This window comes from Oncorhynchus clarkii, chromosome 14 (genome assembly GCF_045791955.1).
Source record: "Oncorhynchus clarkii lewisi isolate Uvic-CL-2024 chromosome 14, UVic_Ocla_1.0, whole genome shotgun sequence".
NCBI lineage: Eukaryota > Metazoa > Chordata > Actinopteri > Salmoniformes > Salmonidae > Oncorhynchus > Oncorhynchus clarkii.
The window spans coordinates 22,696,009-22,715,471 of NC_092160.1; the positions used below are offsets into that span (position 1 = coordinate 22,696,009).

General features: G+C 41.7%; 1 protein-coding gene across 1 annotated transcript in view; it reads left to right on the forward strand.

Moving 5' to 3' along the window:
• LOC139366026 (ecto-NOX disulfide-thiol exchanger 2-like) overlaps positions 1-19,463 on the forward strand; it is a 156,007-nt gene that overhangs the window by 126,080 nt on the left and 10,464 nt on the right. The window contains exons 12-13 of the mRNA XM_071103105.1: positions 1,262-1,370; positions 14,114-14,199. Of these exons, the coding sequence (XP_070959206.1) occupies positions 1,262-1,370; positions 14,114-14,199 (195 nt within the window). The remainder of the gene's footprint in view (positions 1-1,261; positions 1,371-14,113; positions 14,200-19,463) is intronic.

The following is a 19,463-nucleotide window of genomic DNA, read 5'->3' on the forward strand; positions in this document are numbered from 1 at the left end:
TCCTCTCTCTGTTTCTCTCTTCCTCTCTCTGTTTCTCTCTTCCTCTCTGTTTCTCTCTTCCTCTCTCTGTTTCTCTCTTCCTCTCTCTGTTTCTCTCTTCCTCTCTCTGTTTCTCTCTTCCTCCATCTGTTTCTCTGTTCCCCTCTTCCCCTCTCTGTTTCTCTGTCCCTCACTCTCCTGTTTCTCTGTTCCTCTCTCTCTCTCCTCTTCCAGTGACATGACATATCACTACATACCAATCCAGTGCAGGAGGACTTTATTTGTTGCAGAATTAATCAACCCGACACAACACACACACACACACACACACACACACAAACACACACACACACACACACCTGGTATTGTTGTCCATTAGTTTTCTTCAATTAGGGGAGGGGTGGTAGCGTTAGGGGAAATATAAAAACATATTTAAAATAATATATATATTTACAACTCTCTGTAAATAGCCCACCCAATTTTACCTACATCATCCCCATACTGTTTATATTTATTTACTTTTCTGCTCTTTTGCACACCAGTATCTCTACCTGTACATGACCATCTGATCATTTATCACTCCAGTGTTAATCTGCAAAATTGTAATTATTCGCCTACCTCCTCAAGCCTTTTGCACACAATGTATATAGACTCTCTTTTTTTTCTACTGTGTTATTGACTTGTTAATTGTTTACTCCATGTGTAACTCTGTGTTGTCTGTTCACACTGCTATGCTTTATCTTGGCCAGGTCGCCGTTGTAAATGAGAACCTGTTCTCAACTAGCCTACCTGGTTAAATAAAGGTGAAATAAAAAATAATAATAAAAACAACAACAACAAAAAATTGGGGGTTGGAAATTATGCGGATAATTACATTGATGGAAGCCACAATCTCTCTGCAATATTAAATCTGAAACCCCCTAAATTATTTGTATTTTATTTTTTTTTACACATTCCCGACCCTCCCTCCTCCAGCCTGTCAGAAGCCCACAGTAAACAACAGTTTCATCATTAGCATCGCTAACACTGCCAGCTTTCTCTCTCTCTCTCTCCTTCCTCCCTCCATTTGGCTCCCTCTGTATTTTCTCTTTCTTCTTTGCCTTCATTGTCTCTCCTCCTCTCTTCTCCCACTGCCTGTATGATGTTTCTAGGGCTGTGTGTGTGTGTGTGTGTGTGTGTGTGTGTGTGTGTGTGTGTGTGTGTGTGTGTGTGTGTGTGTGTGTGTGTGTGTGTGGTGTGTTCATCAACCAGTCTAACAGTGTTTTCTCCTCTTGTCCTGTAGGAGGCAACAGCATTAGAAGTGGTTTCCTGCAGTCAGGAGAAGGAGAGTCTGCCCCCAGAGAAGATTCCTTCTAGTCCGGTTTACTCTGAGAGAGAGGCCTTGCTAGTTGGTAAGATCATCTAAAATTACAATAACTTTACTTCAACATTATAACAATGTTGTGCTAACCTAACTATAGAGGAGTAGATCACCCCAGTCCAGTCCACTCTGAGAGAGAGCCCCAGCTAGTGGGTACATTCACTTAACATAACTATAACGTTGCTAGGCTTATAACATTAGTATAACATTACTATAACATCACTATACCATTACTACAACATCACTATAACATTTCTATAAAATCACTATAATATTGCTACAACATCCCTATAACGTTATATAAACCTAACATTAGTATAGAGGAGAAAAGTCCCCCAGCCCTGTCCACTCTGAGAGAGTGGCCTTGCTAATTAGTATCTGGGTCTATACTCCGTAGAACATTACTAGAGAAAGTGAAGCTACCTAAAAAGGAGATCCCTGCTTGGTGCCCATGTTCTCCTCCTCCTCCCATCTAATTATTCTCTGGGCGGGTTCACACATTTTAATTTGCTGGTTGACTGAGGCCTTCAGCACCTCTAATGTTTCTAATCACCACAGCCTTCTGGCTGCCTAGTGCCTACCAACGAGGAGATACAAAGATTGTGCTCACTCCTTCTCTCTCTCTCGCTCTGTTTATCAGTCTTTCTTGTTGGGTTTTACAGTATTTTCTTGGGGCAAGTGGTTCTTGATTTCTTTGGCTTCATGAAAGCAGGAAGCTACAGAGATATGAGGAAGAGGAGTTAAGGGGTAGCCTTTTAGCCATGATACCAAACGGCAATGTGTGTGTCTCTGCACACATGTATACCAGGTAGTTTGCTGTACTACCTAATATGTTGCCAGGACTGGATATCTTCATTTGACATTTAAATCATTAAGCAGAAGCTCTTATCCAAAGCGACTTACTGGAGCAATTAGGGTTAAGTGCCTTGCTCAATCTCACTTCAACAAATGTTTCACCAAATCAGCTCGATGATTAAAACCAGCCACTTTTCGGATACTGGCCCAACACTTTTAACCGCTAGGCTACCTTCAGGGTTGGGGAGTAACAGATGTAATCTGTTACATGTAAGGGATTACAAAAAAACGGTAACTGTAATATTGTAATCAGATTACAGATACTTTTGAAAAACTAGATGACTACTTCTCGGAATACTTTTAAATTCAGAAAGAAGGTTTGCGGAAAAAAAAAATCTTTGACACTTCCCTGTTTTCTCAATGACATTCAAATCAGCATTGAAAAATGTGCAAGTTTAAGTTTGTTCCACCTGAGCGAGTCTGACCAGAAGTCAGAGACTGTGATGACACATCAAATGCGTTTGATGGATGACGGGAAAAGAGCAGGAATAGGCTTTTGTCGTCTACAGTCCAAGCAATGTCTTCCAAAGGTACGACTGCTGTCGGCATCCAAAGATTATCCAACTTGAATATACGCTTGGATAACAGCAGTGGTGTAGTCTACAGCGGTACGGATATCAATTATTATTGATATCTACATAGCGCATTGAGGTGAATCACACTGCTGCTCTCTCATTTAGCTATTAGCGTCTTACGGATTGTGGCTGTTGTGAATTGCTGTTTACAAATCTAAATGTCTATTTGAACCCAATCATTTTTTAATTCAAGATGTTTTAGCTGCCTATCAATCATTGTTTTTGAAACCAGTGTACAGCCAGTGAAACAACTGCACAGTGCGGATTCCATCCCTCAGTCCATCCCTTCCATCCCTCAGGCGGGGAGACTGTTTTGTTACGGTTTCATCTGTGGATTTTCCCTTTAAACAGCTGCATATTATCAAGATATCAAAGTGTCACCAACAAAAAGCTAAACAATAGGCCTATAGCAAATGCAGCATATGGCATTCATTTTTCACATGTAAATAGCACTTTTCAGCCATTCCATTAGCGCAGCATTTATTTTTCAACTCGAATCAGTGAGCCCAATCAGTTCTCCATGACAACAAAATCATAAACCACAGAGTAGGGCTGGCTTATAAGTAATTTGTTTTGAGGTTATGCTCAGGTAAAACAATTTGTCTAATCTATACTTCCATATTTCCAAGTCCTATTCTTGAAGATCAAGGGGTATAACATTTATTGGAATGAATGGCATTCTGATAGACTTTGGTTTTCAATGTAAAGATATAATTTCATCATTCATATGTAGTAGAAAGGGATGGGTTAGAAGAAGCCTAAATAACCAACCCATGAAGTAAAATTTAACATCCATACATATGGCCAGCTATGTAAACTTTAACATTGATTTATCTTGCAATAGATGTGGTTCAATTGGTAACATACATTTTTGTCTTCTTCTAATGCCTCTTAAGTGGAAAGTAATCTAGAAGTAACTGAATATTATGTTACTGAGTTAGTGTAATACAAAAGTTATGTTACTGATAAATATTTTGGACAGGTAACTAGTAACTGTAACAGATTACATTTAGAAAGTAACCTACTCAACCCTGGCTACCTGCCTCCAACCCTGGCTACCTCCTCTTTCCCAGTGTATTGGTATTTCTTAGGAATAGGAGAATGTCATGCCAGAATGATCATATGATTGTCTCAGACATAGTTAGGTAGCTAATGGGGTGCTCCGCTCCCTCCCTCCATGCCAGCCTACTCTGGCTGCTCAGTGAGGTAGAGACTGCTGGTGAGGATTCTGGGTGTTCTCTCTGCCAGAATCGCTCTACATGACGTTTTGTTTGAAGATTAATTGAAGGTAGCACCACAGGGAAAAGGGGACATTGGCTCCTAAGTGAACTCATGAAGAAAGAAAGGTCTGCATCTTTAACTGCTTTATCCCCCTCTAGAGCAGGTAGAGTTAGCTATATGTTTGCTGTAGGTTAGCTATAGGTTAGTTGTAGGTTAGCTGTAGGCAGTGTACATTTTAGCATTTACATTTTGGTGGGGGGAAAAAAGTGGGATGCATGCCAGAAAAGCCACAACACTAAACAATACATTAATTGCACGGTAACGGTGACAAACGGTGCCCACAAACTGTTAGGGCCTACATAAAGCTGTCCTAACAGCAGTCCCAACATATTACCACTGCTACACCTGGATATCAGCAGCGAAACAGTTCTATCAGCCTCATTTACTGCCTTTTATCAAAAACACACAGTTGAAGTCAGAAGTTTACATGCACTTAGGTTGGAGTCATTAAAACTAGTTTTTCAACCACTCCACAAATTTCTTGTTAACAAACTATAGTTTTGGCAATTCGGTTAGGACCTACTTTGTGCATGACACAAGTAATTCTTCCAACAATTGTTTACAGACAGATTATTTCACTTATAATTCATTGTATGCCAATTCCTGTGGGTCAGAAGTTTACATACACTAATTAACTGTGCCTTTTAACAGCTTGGAAAATTCCAGAATATGATGTCATGGCTTTAGAAGCTTCTTATAGGCTGATTTCCATGATTTGAGTGAGGTAGAGGTGTGCCTATGGATGTATTTCAAGGCCTACCTTCAAACGCAGTGCCTCTTTGCTTGACATCATGGGAAAATCAAGAGAAATCAGCCAAGACCTCAGAAAATAAATTGGAGACTTCCACAAGTCTGGTTCATCCTTGAGAACAATTTCCAAACGCCTGAAGGTACCACGTTCATCTGTACAAACAATAGTACCCAAGTATAAACACCATGGGGCCACACAGCCGTCATACCGCTCAGGAAGGAGACGCGTTCTGTCTCCTAGAGATGAACGTACCTTGGTGCGAAAAGTGCAAATCTGGAGGAAACTGGTACAAAAGTATCTATATCCACAGTTAAACGAGTCCTTTATCAACATAACTTGAAATGCCACTCAGCAAGGAAGAAGCCACTGCTCCAAAACCGCCATAAAAAAAGCCAGACTACGGTTTGCAACTGCACATGAGGACAAAGATCGTACTTTTTGGAGAAATATCCTCTGGTCTGATGAAACAAAAATAGAACTGTTTGGCCATAATGACCATCGTTATGTTTGGAGGAAAAAGGGGGAGGCTTGCAAGCCGAAGAACACCATCCCAACCATGAAACATGGGGGTGACAGCCTCATGTTGTGGGGGTGCTTTGCTGCAGGAGGGACTGGTGCACTTCACAAAATAGATGGCATCATGAGGTAGTACAATTATGTGGATATATGGAAGCAACATCTCAAGACATCAGTCAGGAAGTTAAAGCTTGCTCGCAAATGGGTCTTCCAAATGGACAATGACCCCAAGCATACTTCCAAAGTTGTGGCAAAATGGCTTAAGGACAACAACGTCAAGGTATTGGAGTGGCCATCACAAAGCCTTGACCTCAATCCTATAGAAAATGTGTGGGCAGAACTGAAAAAGTGTGTGCGAGCAAGAAGGCTTATAAACGTGACTCAGTTACACCAGCTCTGTCAGGAGGAATGGGCCAAAATTCACCCAATTTATTGTGACCCAAGTTAAACAATTTAAAGGCAATGCTACCAAATACTAATTGAGTGTATGTAAACATCTGACCCACTGGGAATGTGATGAAAGAAATAATAGCTGAAACAAGTCATTCTCTCTACTATTATTCTGGCATTTCACATTCTTACAATAAAGTGGTGATCCTAACTGACCTAAAACAGGGAATATTTACTCAGATTAAATGAGGAAGGAATTGTGAAAAACTGAGTTCAATGTATTTGGCTAAGGTGTATGTAAACTTCCAACTTCAACTGTAGCTGATATGGCTGACCTGCTTAAACAAATGTGGTTTCTAATAACAATTGAGATGTACAAACTATGGCATAAGGGGACGACAAGCGCCTAAGAGGCAGATCCGTAAATTCGAATAAGACATTAATGATCGAGCTAGGACGGACGTAGTCAACAGTAACTATTTGTTAAGCACTTTTGAATTGTACAGCAGTAGAATTCTGAAAATGGGCCATTCTTACAGTTTTCTCCCTGTACACCAAGTGAGAACCGTAGAATAAATGAAGGGGGCATATAAACAGACAATGAAACCTCTTACAATATTCTATGATTACGTTTCTCTAAAACAGGTTAAAGACTACATGTGCACCACCAAGTCAGAACAGTAGGTGAAATTAAGATGGGTAAATAGACCAAATTATTAGGGTGAGGCACATGCGCTACTAACATCTTACCAGACAACATACACTTAGTTTTACATATTTACATACATATCTCCCTGGCATATTAGATCATTTATGCAGCAGCATACAATACATCTTTGGACTCACCTTGTTGTGCTGTGCTCACTTGAACAGGAAGGTGGTGCGGCGCTCCTGCGTGGGCAAATTTTGTCATCAAAGTCTGGCATTCTCTGGATTTATGGTGCTTTCAAAACAACTGTGAACTCGGGAAACAAAACAGGTCGAATCATGCTGACGTCATTGATCTTCAGATCGTAGCTCTAGAAAAGAGGCCAGATTTACAATTCCGAGTTGGATGAATGTTCAAAACGTATTTTTCCAGTCGGAGCTTGTTTATTCCTGACTTCCCAGATGTCTTGAACTCACTGACGTCAAGTTTTCGCAGTTCCGAGTTAACAGCTGATTTGAGCACAGCACAAATTATGCTTCATTGACCGCATGACCAATGTTGAATGTTTATCATTTTAATCTTGGAAAAGAGCCCCTTAATCCCATATTTGGGACCACAAAGCCACTGTCACTGATTCCTTCCAAAACACTCATTGTTGATTTTGCGATTTCCAACTTGTTGTGTAATGTTTACGTCCAATGGCCGATGAGCACCGATTCGTTTTATCTATAATTTCTCTTCATTATTTATCTTCACATGACAAGGATTAAAAAGGATTTGCCAATATATTGTCGACTTGATTCATGATGATGACTGCTAGCTAAAATTTTGAAAGTATGATGTTGACATGCTGCTGTACATATAACGTGATTTGACGTCATTTTATCTGTGGCCAATGACCTTGAGCCTTCTTGGATGGGCACTTCTAATGTAACTCTATGGCAGAACCCAAAGGGCGAGAATGTTTTGAGGTGACGTATTGTCCCATGAGAGAACACATGAAGTGCTTTGAAAGGCTGGTCATGGCTCACATCAACACCATTATCCCAGAAACCCTAGACCCACTCACATATTACCTCAATTACATCGACTAACTGGTGCCCCTGCACATTGACTCTGTACAGGTACCCCCCTGTATATTGTCTGCTATTGTAATTTTACTTCTGCTCTTTAATTACTTGTTACTTTTGTTTCTTATTCTTATTCATATTTTGAGTAAGCATTTCATTTTTAGACCTGTTGTATTTGGCGCATGTGACTATGACTATGATTGTATTTTTTTATATTGTTTGCAAACTGATGTGTGACACATAAATTAATTAATGCCAAAATAACATGCAAAACAGGCAAGCCCAAAGTTGCATTTTATCATTTTTTTGCAAAAAAATGTGGGGCTAAAAATTGACCGGTTGCCACTGGCTGAAGGTTAACTGCAGGTTAGCAATAGGTTAGCTGTAGGTTAACTGTAGCGAAATGTCGGCTATTCTCGGATGCTATTTACGTGAAATCAAAGAAAATGAATTGGCCATAAAAAAAGAGACGCCCTTTGCTGTGCACTTCATAGTTGATTGTTTAGCTGAAGGTGTCCTGTAACACTGTGCCAAGTGACAATTTTCTCTGTTGTGGTATTTTCTTATTGATTTAACATATTTGGCTTGTGGATAAGCTGCTGGACACAAACACCAACAGTTATCTAACCTCAGAGGCTTGCATCAGTGTAGAGTTTTCTTTGTTTTACTAATGACACGTTTGCTTCTCTTTCAACAGGAGTATAGCCTACTTGGCGGCCTCCATTTGCTATTTAAGTACATAGATGTCATGTATTATTTTGCCCATGCCCCTGTTCCGAGACAGGGGCATGATAATGGTTTATTCGAAATCAAAACAAATTTCACACATATATTATTTAGTATATGAAAGACAACATTAAATTAAGAATCGTCTGATGGGTGACAATATTAGCCTATCACTTGTGAATGATATAAACTCGGTAAAAAAATAAATGTCCCTTGTACAGGACCCTGTCTTTCAAAGGTAATTCATAAAAATACAAATAACCTCACAGATCTTCATTGTAAAGGGTTTAAACACTGTTACCCATGCTTGTTCAATGAACCATAAACAATTAATGAACATGCACCTGTGAAATGATCGTTAAGACACTAACAATTTACAGACGGTAGGCAATTAAGGTCACAGTTATGAAAACTTAGGACACTAAAAGAGGCATTTCTACTGCCTCTGAAAAGCACCCAAAGAAAGATGCCCAGGGTCCCTGCTCATCTGTGTGAACATGCCTTAGGCATGCTGCAAGGAGGCATGAGGACTGCAGATGTGGCCAGGGCAAGAATTGCAATGTTCGTACTGTGAGACACCTAAGACAGCGCTACAGGGAGACAGGTCGAACAGCTGATCGTCCTTGCAGTGGCAGACTACGTGTAACAACACCTGCACAGGATTGGTACATTCGAACATCACACCTGCGGGACAGGTACAGGATGGCAACAACTGCCTGAGTTACACCAGGAACGCACAATCCCTCCATCTGTGCTCAGACTGTCCGCAATAGGCTGAGAGAGGCTGGACTGAGGGCTTGTAGGCCGGTTGTAAGGCAGGTACTCACCAGACATCACCAGCAACAACGTCGCCTATGGGCACAAACCTACCGTTGCTGGACCAGACAGGACTGGCAAAAAGTGCTCTTCACTGACAAGTCACGGTTTTGTCTCAGCAGGGGTGATGGTCGGATTCATGTTCATAGTCGAAGGAATGAGCATTACACCGAGGCCTGTACTCTGGAGCGGGTTCGATTTGGAGGTGGAGGGTCCGTCATGGTCTGTGAGCGGTGTGTCACAGCATCATTGGACTGAGCTTGTTGTCATTGCAGGCAATCTCAATGCTGTGCGTTACAGGGAATATCTCCTCCCTCATGTGGTACCCTTCCTGCAGGCTCATCCTTACATGAACCTCCAGCATGACAATGCCACCAGCCATACTGTTCGTTCTGTGCGTGATTTCCTGCAAGAGAGGAATGTTAGTGTTCTGCCATGGCCAGCGAAGAGCCCGGATCTCAATCCCATTGAGCACGTCTGGGACCTGTTGGATTGGAGGGTGAGGGCTAGGGCCATTCCCCCCAGAATTGTCTGGGAACTTGCAGGTGCCTTGGTGGAAGAGTGGGGTAACATCTCACAGCAAGAACTCATGAACTGGCAAATGGTGCAGAACTGGTGCAGTCCATGAGGAGGAGATGCACTGCAGTACTTAATGCAGCTGGTGGCCACACCAGATACTGACTGTTACTTATGATTTTGACCCCCCCCTCCCCCTTTGTTCAGGGGCACATTATTCCATTTCTGTTAGTCACATGTCTGTGGAACTTTTGCTTAAGTTTGCTGAAAATAAACGCAGTTGACAGTGAGAGTACCTTTCTTTTTTTGCTGAGTTTATTATCACATGTGAATGATGCCCAGCTGGTTAAGGCAAGAAACAGCGCATTCCTTATTTTTTTGACTTTTTCAACTCATAGTCCAACACCTCATGTAGCCTAGCCCATAGGCCTATATGTTTTGATAAGGTTTGTATCACAACTAAAGTGGCCAAATAACTTCTTAAAATGAATCACATTAATCCGCTTTACAACTAGTCTAGATCCTAATTGGCATACATAGGCGGCACGTGAGTTTCGAGTTTGGAGAATATAATATTCACCATAAAAATGCACCTTTATAATAAAGCATTACGTGCATAATCACATTTGTGGTCACTTTTGAGAACAGTGTTTTCCTGCTAATTGATAACATTTTAGAACATTCGCGCTTATAGCCTACTGATACTGTATGTGCGCATTCCCATGCTCATAATGTGATGAAATAGCTAAATGTTCTGATCTGTTGCATCAGCCTCATTGCTATAAAAAAAAAAAAAATGATGCAAGTGGTTGTATTAATTTGGGATCTATCTCATCCCACAACTGTTGTAGAGTATGTTTTGGAGTATTTATTTCTTGTTATATGTTGATCAATAGAATAGGTCAACTTTTGTACTATGGGCGATAGCAGATTGACATAGGCTAGTGATTTTGCTGTTCATTAGGCCTACTCATCTTGTTGGCTGACAAAAAGTAGGCTAAATGTGGACAGTTCTTCTACACTATATATGCAAACATATGTGGACACCCCTTCAAATTAGTGGAACCGGCATTTCAGCCACACTCATTACTGACAGGTGTATAAAAGCTCAGTGACTTTCAACGTGGCACCGTCATAGGATGCCACCTTTCCAACAAATCAGTTCATCAAATTTCTGCCCTGCTAGAGCTGCCCCGGTCGAGTGTATGTAACAGTAATGCTGTTATTGTGAAATGGAAACGGCTAAGAGCAACAATGACTCAGCCGCAAAGTGTTAGGCCACACAAGCTAACAGAACGGGACCGCCGAGTGCTGAAGCACGTAAAAATAGTCTGTCCTCGGTTGCAACACTCACTACCAAGTTCCAAACTGCCTCTGGAAGCAACGTCAGCACAACAACTGTTGGTCGGGAGCTCCATGAAATGGGTTTCCATGGCTGAGTAGCAGCACACATGCCTAAGATTACCATGCATAATGCCAAGCGTCGGCTGGAGTGATGTAAAGCACGCCGCCATTGGACTCTGGAACAGTGAAACGCGTTCTCTGGAGTGATGAATCACACTTCACCATCTGACAGTCTGATGGACGAATCTGGGTTTGGCGGATGCCAGGACACTACATGCCCCAATGCATAGTGCCAACCGTAAAGTTTGGTGTAGGAGTAATAATGGTCTGGGACTGTTTTTCATGGTTCGGGCTAGGCCAGTGAAGGGAAATCTTAATGCTAAAGCATACGTACAATGACATTCTAGACCATTCAGTGTTTCCAACTTTGTGGCAACAGTTTGGGGAAGGCCCAGCTTGACAGTGACAATGCCCACATGCACAAAGCTAAGTCCATACAGAAATGCAGCCTTGACCTCAACCCCATCGAACACTTTTGGGATGAATTAGAATGCTGACTGCGAGCCAGACCTAATCGCCCAACATCAGTGCCTGACCTCAGTAATGCTCTTCTGGCTGAATGGAAGCAAGTCCCCACAGGAATGATGCAACATCTAGTGGAAAGCCTCCCCCCCCCCCCCCACCCATGTGTCTGTCTTCTTAGCTGAGATGGGAATTATAATTATTCATTATTATTATTATTTAATTATTATATTCATCCCAAGTGTAAGGGGTGCGTGTTGGTGGCAGGGAAGTCAGGTGCAGGAGAACAAACTTGGTGTAAACAGAGTTGTTTATTAAATGCTGACAAAACTCCAAAACAACCAAAATGTACAAAATAACAAAGTGGGTACAAAACCCGTCGCACACCAACACTAAATAGCACATCACATACAATCAAAACAATCTGCAACAAGAACATGAGCAGAAACAGAGGGTTAAATAGACAACATGTAATTGATGGGATTGGAACCATGTGTGAAGAAAGACATGACAAAACCAATGGAAAATGAAAAATGGATCAGTGATGGCTAGAAGGTCGGTGACGTCGACTGCCGAACACCGCCCGAACAAGGAGAGGGACCGACTTCGGCGGAAGTCATGACACCAAGAGCACAATGGGCAATTTGGCAGCAAAAGGAATAGATTTTTTTAGGGGGCATTATGGCCACACAAAGGGGATGCCACTGAGAAATTCAAGGCCTGGTGAGAATATTATCAAGTGCTTGTCAAATTGTGAATGAGATACTGATGAAGTGTGTGCAGCCTGCGCAAGAAACAAATCAGAGCTCATGCCTTTCATACGACTTTTATCAAATCCTCTTTAGTCGCATCATTTAGCCTTAAAATGTATAAATATCTAAACATATAGCTCAGTGTTTGTATCACAACTAAAGTTGTATATATAACCTGTTTCTTTGTTCACCACTCAACACAGAATATCCGCATGTGTGCACTTCCTTGGAAATCACTTGGAGAAAATATCCTTTCTATTTTATTCAGCTATGTTCAACCTTCATGCTATAAAATAATACAAAATAATGCCATGGAATTCTAGGCAAATCTTTTCTGCTAAATCAGCTATTGTAACCCACAGCCATATGGCATAGCCATATCATGGCCTAACATAAGGACAACTCAGAGCATGCTATTCTGTTCTTCTGAAATAGACTACATTTTCTTCATGTTTCTTTAGACTTGTGTATAATAAATTATGGATTTATTGTGATGGTGTAGGCTATATTTATTCTACTTTTTAAAATGTAGATGTTCCAAAGGTCTGCATCAGTGGCTTCTAGGCGAAGCATCACTAAATACAGTGCATTCGGAAAGTATTCAAATCCCTTGACCTCCACATTTTGTCACTGCAGCCTTATTACTTTACAGTTTTTTCCTCATCAATCTACACACAATACCTCATAATGCCAAAGCAAAAGCAGGTTTTTAGAAATGTTTGCTAATATATATTTTAAAAAATAAACAAAAATGTTACATTTATATACACTTCTGTTCAATGCTGATGTTGAGACTGGTGTTTTGCACGTACTATTTAATGAAGCGGCCAGTTGAGGATTTGTGAAGCGTCACTGTAGGGATGGTGCCAGGTTTCCTCCAGATGCTTGGCATTCAGGCCAAAGAGTTCAATCTTGGTTTCATTGGACCAGACAATCTGGTTTCCCATGGTCTGAGAGTCCTTTAGCTGCCTTTTGGCAAAACTCTAAGCGGGCTGCCATGTGCCTTTTACTGAGGAGTGTCTTCCAACTGGCCACTCTACCATAAAGGCCTAGTGGAGTGCTGCAGAGATGGTTGCAGAGATGGTTGTCCTCCTGGAAGGTTCTCCCATCTCCACAGAGGAATGCTGGAGCTCTGTCAGAGTGACCATCGGGTTCTTGGTCACCTCCCTGACCAAGGCCCTTCTCCCCCGATTGCTCAGTTTGGCCGAGCAGCCAGCTTTAAGAAGAGTCTTGGTGGTTCCAAACTTCCATTTAACTATGATGGAGGCCAATGCTGCAGAAAGTTTTTGGTACCTTTCCCCAGATCTTTGCCTTGACACGATCCTGTCTCGGCTTGGTTTTTGCTCTGACATGCACTGTCAACTGTGGGATATTATATAGCAGATGTGTGCCTTTTCAAATGATGTCCAATCAATTGAATTTACCACAGGTGGACTCCAATCAACTTGTAGAAACATCTCAAGGATGATCAATGTAAACAGGATGCACCTGAGCTCAATTTTCGAGTCTCATAGCAAAGGCTCTGAATATTTTTGGTATTTCTGTTTTTTTTGTATATTTGCTAATTTTTCTAAAAACCTGTATTCACTTTGTCATTATGGGCTATTGTGTGTAGATTGATGAGGAAAATGTTTTATTTAATCCATTTTAGTATAAGGCTGTAACGTAACAAAATGTAGAGAAAGTGAAGGGGTCTGAGTACATTCCGAATGCACTGTATGTCACGGGTAAGCGTATCCGAGCATAGAAGATGACGCGATAGGTTAGCTGTAGGTCAGTTGTATGTTAGCTATAGGTTAATAGAATACAGTTTGATACTCTTATGTCTATTGGATGGCATATTCTCACTGGCTTTCATTTTGGACAGATGGGTAAATCAACACTCAGACTGAATTGAGGTGTTTGTACATATGATTGTAGGGTTGTGGTTTTCGGGAATTAAACTACATGTTAATATGGTATTCCAGTTTGATTGACAGCTGTATTGATGTCTCTGTTTGTTCTTCCTCAGGGATCATCTCTACGTTCCTCCATGTCCACCCGTTTGGAGCCAGCATCGAATACATCTTCTCTTACCTACAGCAGCTGGACACCAAGGTACTGCTGGCACACACACACACACACACACACACACACACACACACACACACACACACACACACTCACACTCACACTCACACTCACACTCACACACACACACATGAAGCTGCCAGTGATCAACCGTTTTCAGCTACAATAATGATTTACAACATTAACAATGTCTACACTGTATTTCTCATCAATTTGATGTTATGTTAATTGGCAAAAAAAATTGCTTTTCTTTAAAAAACAAGGACATTTCGAAGTGATGCCAACATTTTGAGCGGTAGTGTATATCTAGCTGTTAGATAACATATTCTGATGGTATGGCTTGTCCTGCACTTTGTAAAAACCCAGAGTGCATTGAGAGAATGTTGGGAAAAGATATTGATTCCTTTCTAAACATAGCAATGTGAATACAAAGAGGACTCGGACCACAAAATAGCTGAAGTAAACTCGCAAAATTAGTTTTAGGTTTTACTCATAAGTACACAAAAAAGTTTGTTCTATCAGTTAAACAATAAATATTAATTATAATTATACGTGACATACTCAGTATACAAGAAAAACTCTGTTTGATTGTGTGTGTGTGTGTGTGTGTGTGTGTGTGTGTGTGTGTGTGTGTGTGTGTGTGTGTGTGTGTGTGTGTGTGTGTGTGTGTGTGTGTGTGTGTGCGTGCGTGCGTGCGTGTGTGTGTGTGAGAAAGTTAGGCTACATGGAGGGGATTATTGGGTAGTCAGGCTGACCCCTAGTGGTCGCATGAAGTTATTTAGGGATGATGAGGTTGTGGCAATGTGAAGATAAGAATTCCAGAGTATGGTACCTTTGTATCTGAAAGAGAATTGACTATGTGAGGTGCGGCAATGGGGAGGGTGAAGGTTATTGCAGTGTCTTATGTTAAATAGATGGATTTCAGAATTAACCTGGAAGAATCCATTGAAGGGTTTAGATAAACTGTCTAAGTATGAGTATTTGTAGATGAAAGTGCATAAATGGCGTACATTAATGTCGTAAATAGACAAGAAATTGAGTTTCTTTAAACAAAGGTGTAGCTGGAGCCAGGTAATGACAAGTGGTGGCTAAGTCTTGCTGTATGATGAGTCATTTGTGTTGGTTGGAGTCCTATGTACTGTCCCAGACAATATTATAGTTAATGAGATATGGATAAATTAAGCTATAGTAAAGAGTTAGGAAGCAAGCCTGATGAACCAAGCCACTAATATTTATGACAAATTGAATATGATCTTTCCAGGATTACTTTTCATCAACTAGAACTCGGGGGAATCTAGTGGATGTGACTTGTTCCATTTCATTACCACCAATTTAGATTCTGGCTCTTTTTTTTTACAATATTTCTTATTCTTACTAGTGAATACAATAAAGTTAGATTTTAACATTTAAAGATAATTTGTTTATCTGACACCATTCCAGATGTGGCCATACCTGAGTTGGCTTCATTAATTAGTGAACCAACATTCTTGTGCGATAAAATCAAATTGGTGTCATCAGCAAAGAGAAGGGGAAGTACGGTAGAAGACACAGCAGCAAGGTCATTGGTATAAATTAGGAATAACAAAGGTCCAATTATAGAACCCTGTGGCACACTGCAGGATGACTTGACCCTGGTAAATGCACAGCCGTTTGCATAAACACATTGTTCTCTATCATAAACATAATTATATAATAAATAATATATATAATCATGGAAACCTTAATAATAAAATTTAGAGAGTAATATTTCATGATCAACCGTGTCAAACGCTTTGGATAAATCTAAAAAGATTCCAAGAGTGTATTCATTGTTGTTAAGGGCTGTAAAGCTTTTATCCACAAGTTGCAGATGAGACATATCTGTGGAGTAGGTTTTACGAAGACCTTATTGGTGCTCATATAGAATACAGTGTTGATTTAAATGTTTCAACATTCTCTTATCCACCATTTTTCTAGGATTTTTGTCACAAATGCCTGCAGTGGTGGGTGCAGAGTCAAATGCAGAGAGCAGAGGATACTGGGGAAACCGACTTTATTAGGGTTCCCAAAACCAACGCCCAAAACAACGGGCGAAAAATCGACAGAAAATAGTCCAACCCAACACAGGGCACAAACGGACATTAATACAGCACGCACAACCTGACTAACGAAAAACAATTCCACACAAAAATAGGCGGCCTAACAGGCATAAATAGACATGAATCAAGAAACGAAATAAGAGACAGGTGCAACCAATAAGACCAAACAAACAGAAAAGGAAAAGGGGATCGGTGGCGGCTAGTAGACCGGCGACAACGAGCGCAGAGTGCCGCCCGAACAGGAAGAGGAGCCACCTTCGGTGGGAGTCGTGACAATTTTAGAAAAACATGGTGGTGCAGATATTGGACGATAATTTGTTAAAGATCCCAGATTTATAGAGGGGTATAACTTTGGTAATTTTCAAATCTTCAGGAACAATACCAGTTTGCATAGATTTGGTGAAGATATACGTTAGAGGCTCAGTAATCGAGGAAGACACTGATTTCACCAAAGAGGCACCAATCTCATCATGACCTGCTGCTGATATCTTTAAATGACCAATTACCTCCATCACCTCCATTACATCAGGAGGATCAAACTGAAGCATCTTAAAGCGCTATAAAAGACACCTGTCCACAACCTCAAACAGTCACACTCCAAACTCCACTATGGCCAAGACCAAAGAGCTGTCAAAGGACACCAGAAACAAAATTGTAGACCTGCACCAGGCTGGGAAGACTGAATCTGCAATAGGTAAGCAGCTTGGTTTGAAGAAATCAACTGTGGGAGCAATTATTAGGAAATGGAAGACATACAAGACCACTGATAATCTCCCTCGATCTGGGGCTCCATGCAAGATCTCACCCCGTGAGGTCAAAATGATCACAAGAACGGTGAGCAAAAATCCCAGAACCACACGGGGGGACCTAGTGAATGACCTGCAGAGAGCTGGGACCAAAGTAACAAAGCCTACCATCAGCAAGGGCATTGAAGATGAAACGTGGCTGGGTCTTTCAGCATGACAATGATCCCAAACACACCGCCCGGGCAACGAAGGAGTGGCTTCGTAAGAAGCATTTCAAGGTCCTGGAGTGGCCTAGCCAGTCCCCAGATCTCAACCCCATAGAAAATCTTTGGAGGGAGTTGAAAGTCCGTGTTGCCCAGCAACAGCCCCAAAACATCACCGCTCTAGAGGAGATCTGCTTGGAGGAATGGGCCAAAATACCAGCAACAGTGTGTGAAAACCTTGTGAAGACTTACAGAAAACATTTGACCTCTGTCATTGCCAACAAAGGGTATATAACAAAATATTGAGATAAACGTTTGTTATTGACCAAATACCTATTTTCCACCATAATTTGCAAATAAATTCATTAATAATCCTACAATGTGATTTTCTGTATTTTTTTTCCTCATTTTGTCTGTCATAGTTGAAGTGTACCTATGATGAAAATTACAGGCCTCTCTCATCTTTTTAAGTGGGAGAACTTGCACAATTGGTGGCTGACTAAATACTTTTTTGCCCCACTTTAAGACCACTGAAGACTTCAGAGGGTTATGACATTTAGAGCAATGTGTGTTTTTGGTCATGAGGGTAGAGTTGGGTCCTCATTCAAAGGCTAGGGCAGTGTAAACACAAAGAGAACTGAGTTATTTTGCTTGTTTTACCCCAGAGTCCACTTTAAAGAGGCCTGAGATTGGTTATTTTTATGAGGGCTAGGTATGAAAACACCCTTACAATACATTATCACACACATCACACACAACCAGCTGAGCAATAGAGGCATCCTGGCACCTTGCTCCGCACGCACGCACGCACACACACACACACACACACACACACACACACACACACACACACACACACACACACACACACACACACACACACATACAGCGAGCAGTCCTGTCTCCTCGCTCCAACACACACACCATGTCACGGATTAAGCATCCCCACTGGGTTGACATATGGGCCTGATGTATGCCAGAGCCCCACTGCGCAGTTTGAGCCTCCTGGCTCAGTCAGCCTTGAATCCCCTAGTGCGGGCAGAGTCCCATGGTGCAGCCAAAGTCTTCTTGTGCAGTCTCATCTAATTTCAGGCCCTTGATGCAGGCTCCGCTTCAGGTTTGAGTTGGGGTTGATGCTAAGCCATTAACTTTCCTCTCCTCTCACTCCCTCCAGATTCAGTGTATGCTATTTCCTATTATCTCCCATAGCTCCAGTACTGGAATCCATATATCCTGTGGCTGCATTCATTGTAGCTGGGATTTTAACAAGGCTAATCTGAAAACAAGACTCCCTAAATTGTATCAGCATATCGATTGCGCAACCAGGGCTGGAAAAACCTTGGATCATTGCTATTCTAACTTCCGCGACGCATATAAGGCCCTGCCCCACTCTCCTTTCGGAAAAGCTGACCACGACTCCATTTTGTTGATCCCTGCCTACAGACAGAAACTAAAACAAGAAGCTCCCGCGCTGAGGTCTGTTCAACGCTGGTCCGACCAATCTGATTCCACACTCCAAGACTGCTTCCATCACGTGGACTGGGATATGTTTCGTATTGCATCAAACAACAACATTGACGAATACGCTGATTCGATGAGCGAGTTCAATAGAACGTGCGTTGAAGATGTCGTTCCCATAGCAACGATTAAAACATTCCCAAACCAGAAACCGTGGATTGATGGCAGCATTCGCGTGAAACTGAAAGCACGAACCACTGCTTTTAATCAGGGCAAGGTGACCGGAAACATGACCGAATACAAACAGTGTAGCTATTCCCTCCGCAAGGCAATCAAACAAGCTAAGCGTCAGTATAAAGACAAAGTAGAATCTCAATTCAACGGCTCAGACACAAGAGGTATGTGGAAGGGTCTACAGTCAATCACGGATTACAAAAAGAAAACCAGCCCCGTCACGGACCAGGATGTCCTGCTCCCAGGCAGACTAAATAACTTTTTGGCCCGCTTTGAGGACAATACAGTGCCACTGACACGGCCTGCAACAAAAACATGCGGACTCTCCTTCACTGCAGCCGACGTGAGGAAAACATTTAAACGTGTTAACCCTCGCAAGGCTGCAGGCCCAGACGGCATCCCCAGCCGCGCCCTCAGAGCATGCGCAGACTAACTGGCTGGTGTGTTTACGGACATATTCAATCAATCCCCATCCCAGTCTGTTGTTCCCACATGCTTCAAGAGGGCCACCATTGTTCCTGTTCCCAAGAAAGCTAAGGTAACTGAGCTAAACGACTACTTCTGTCATCATG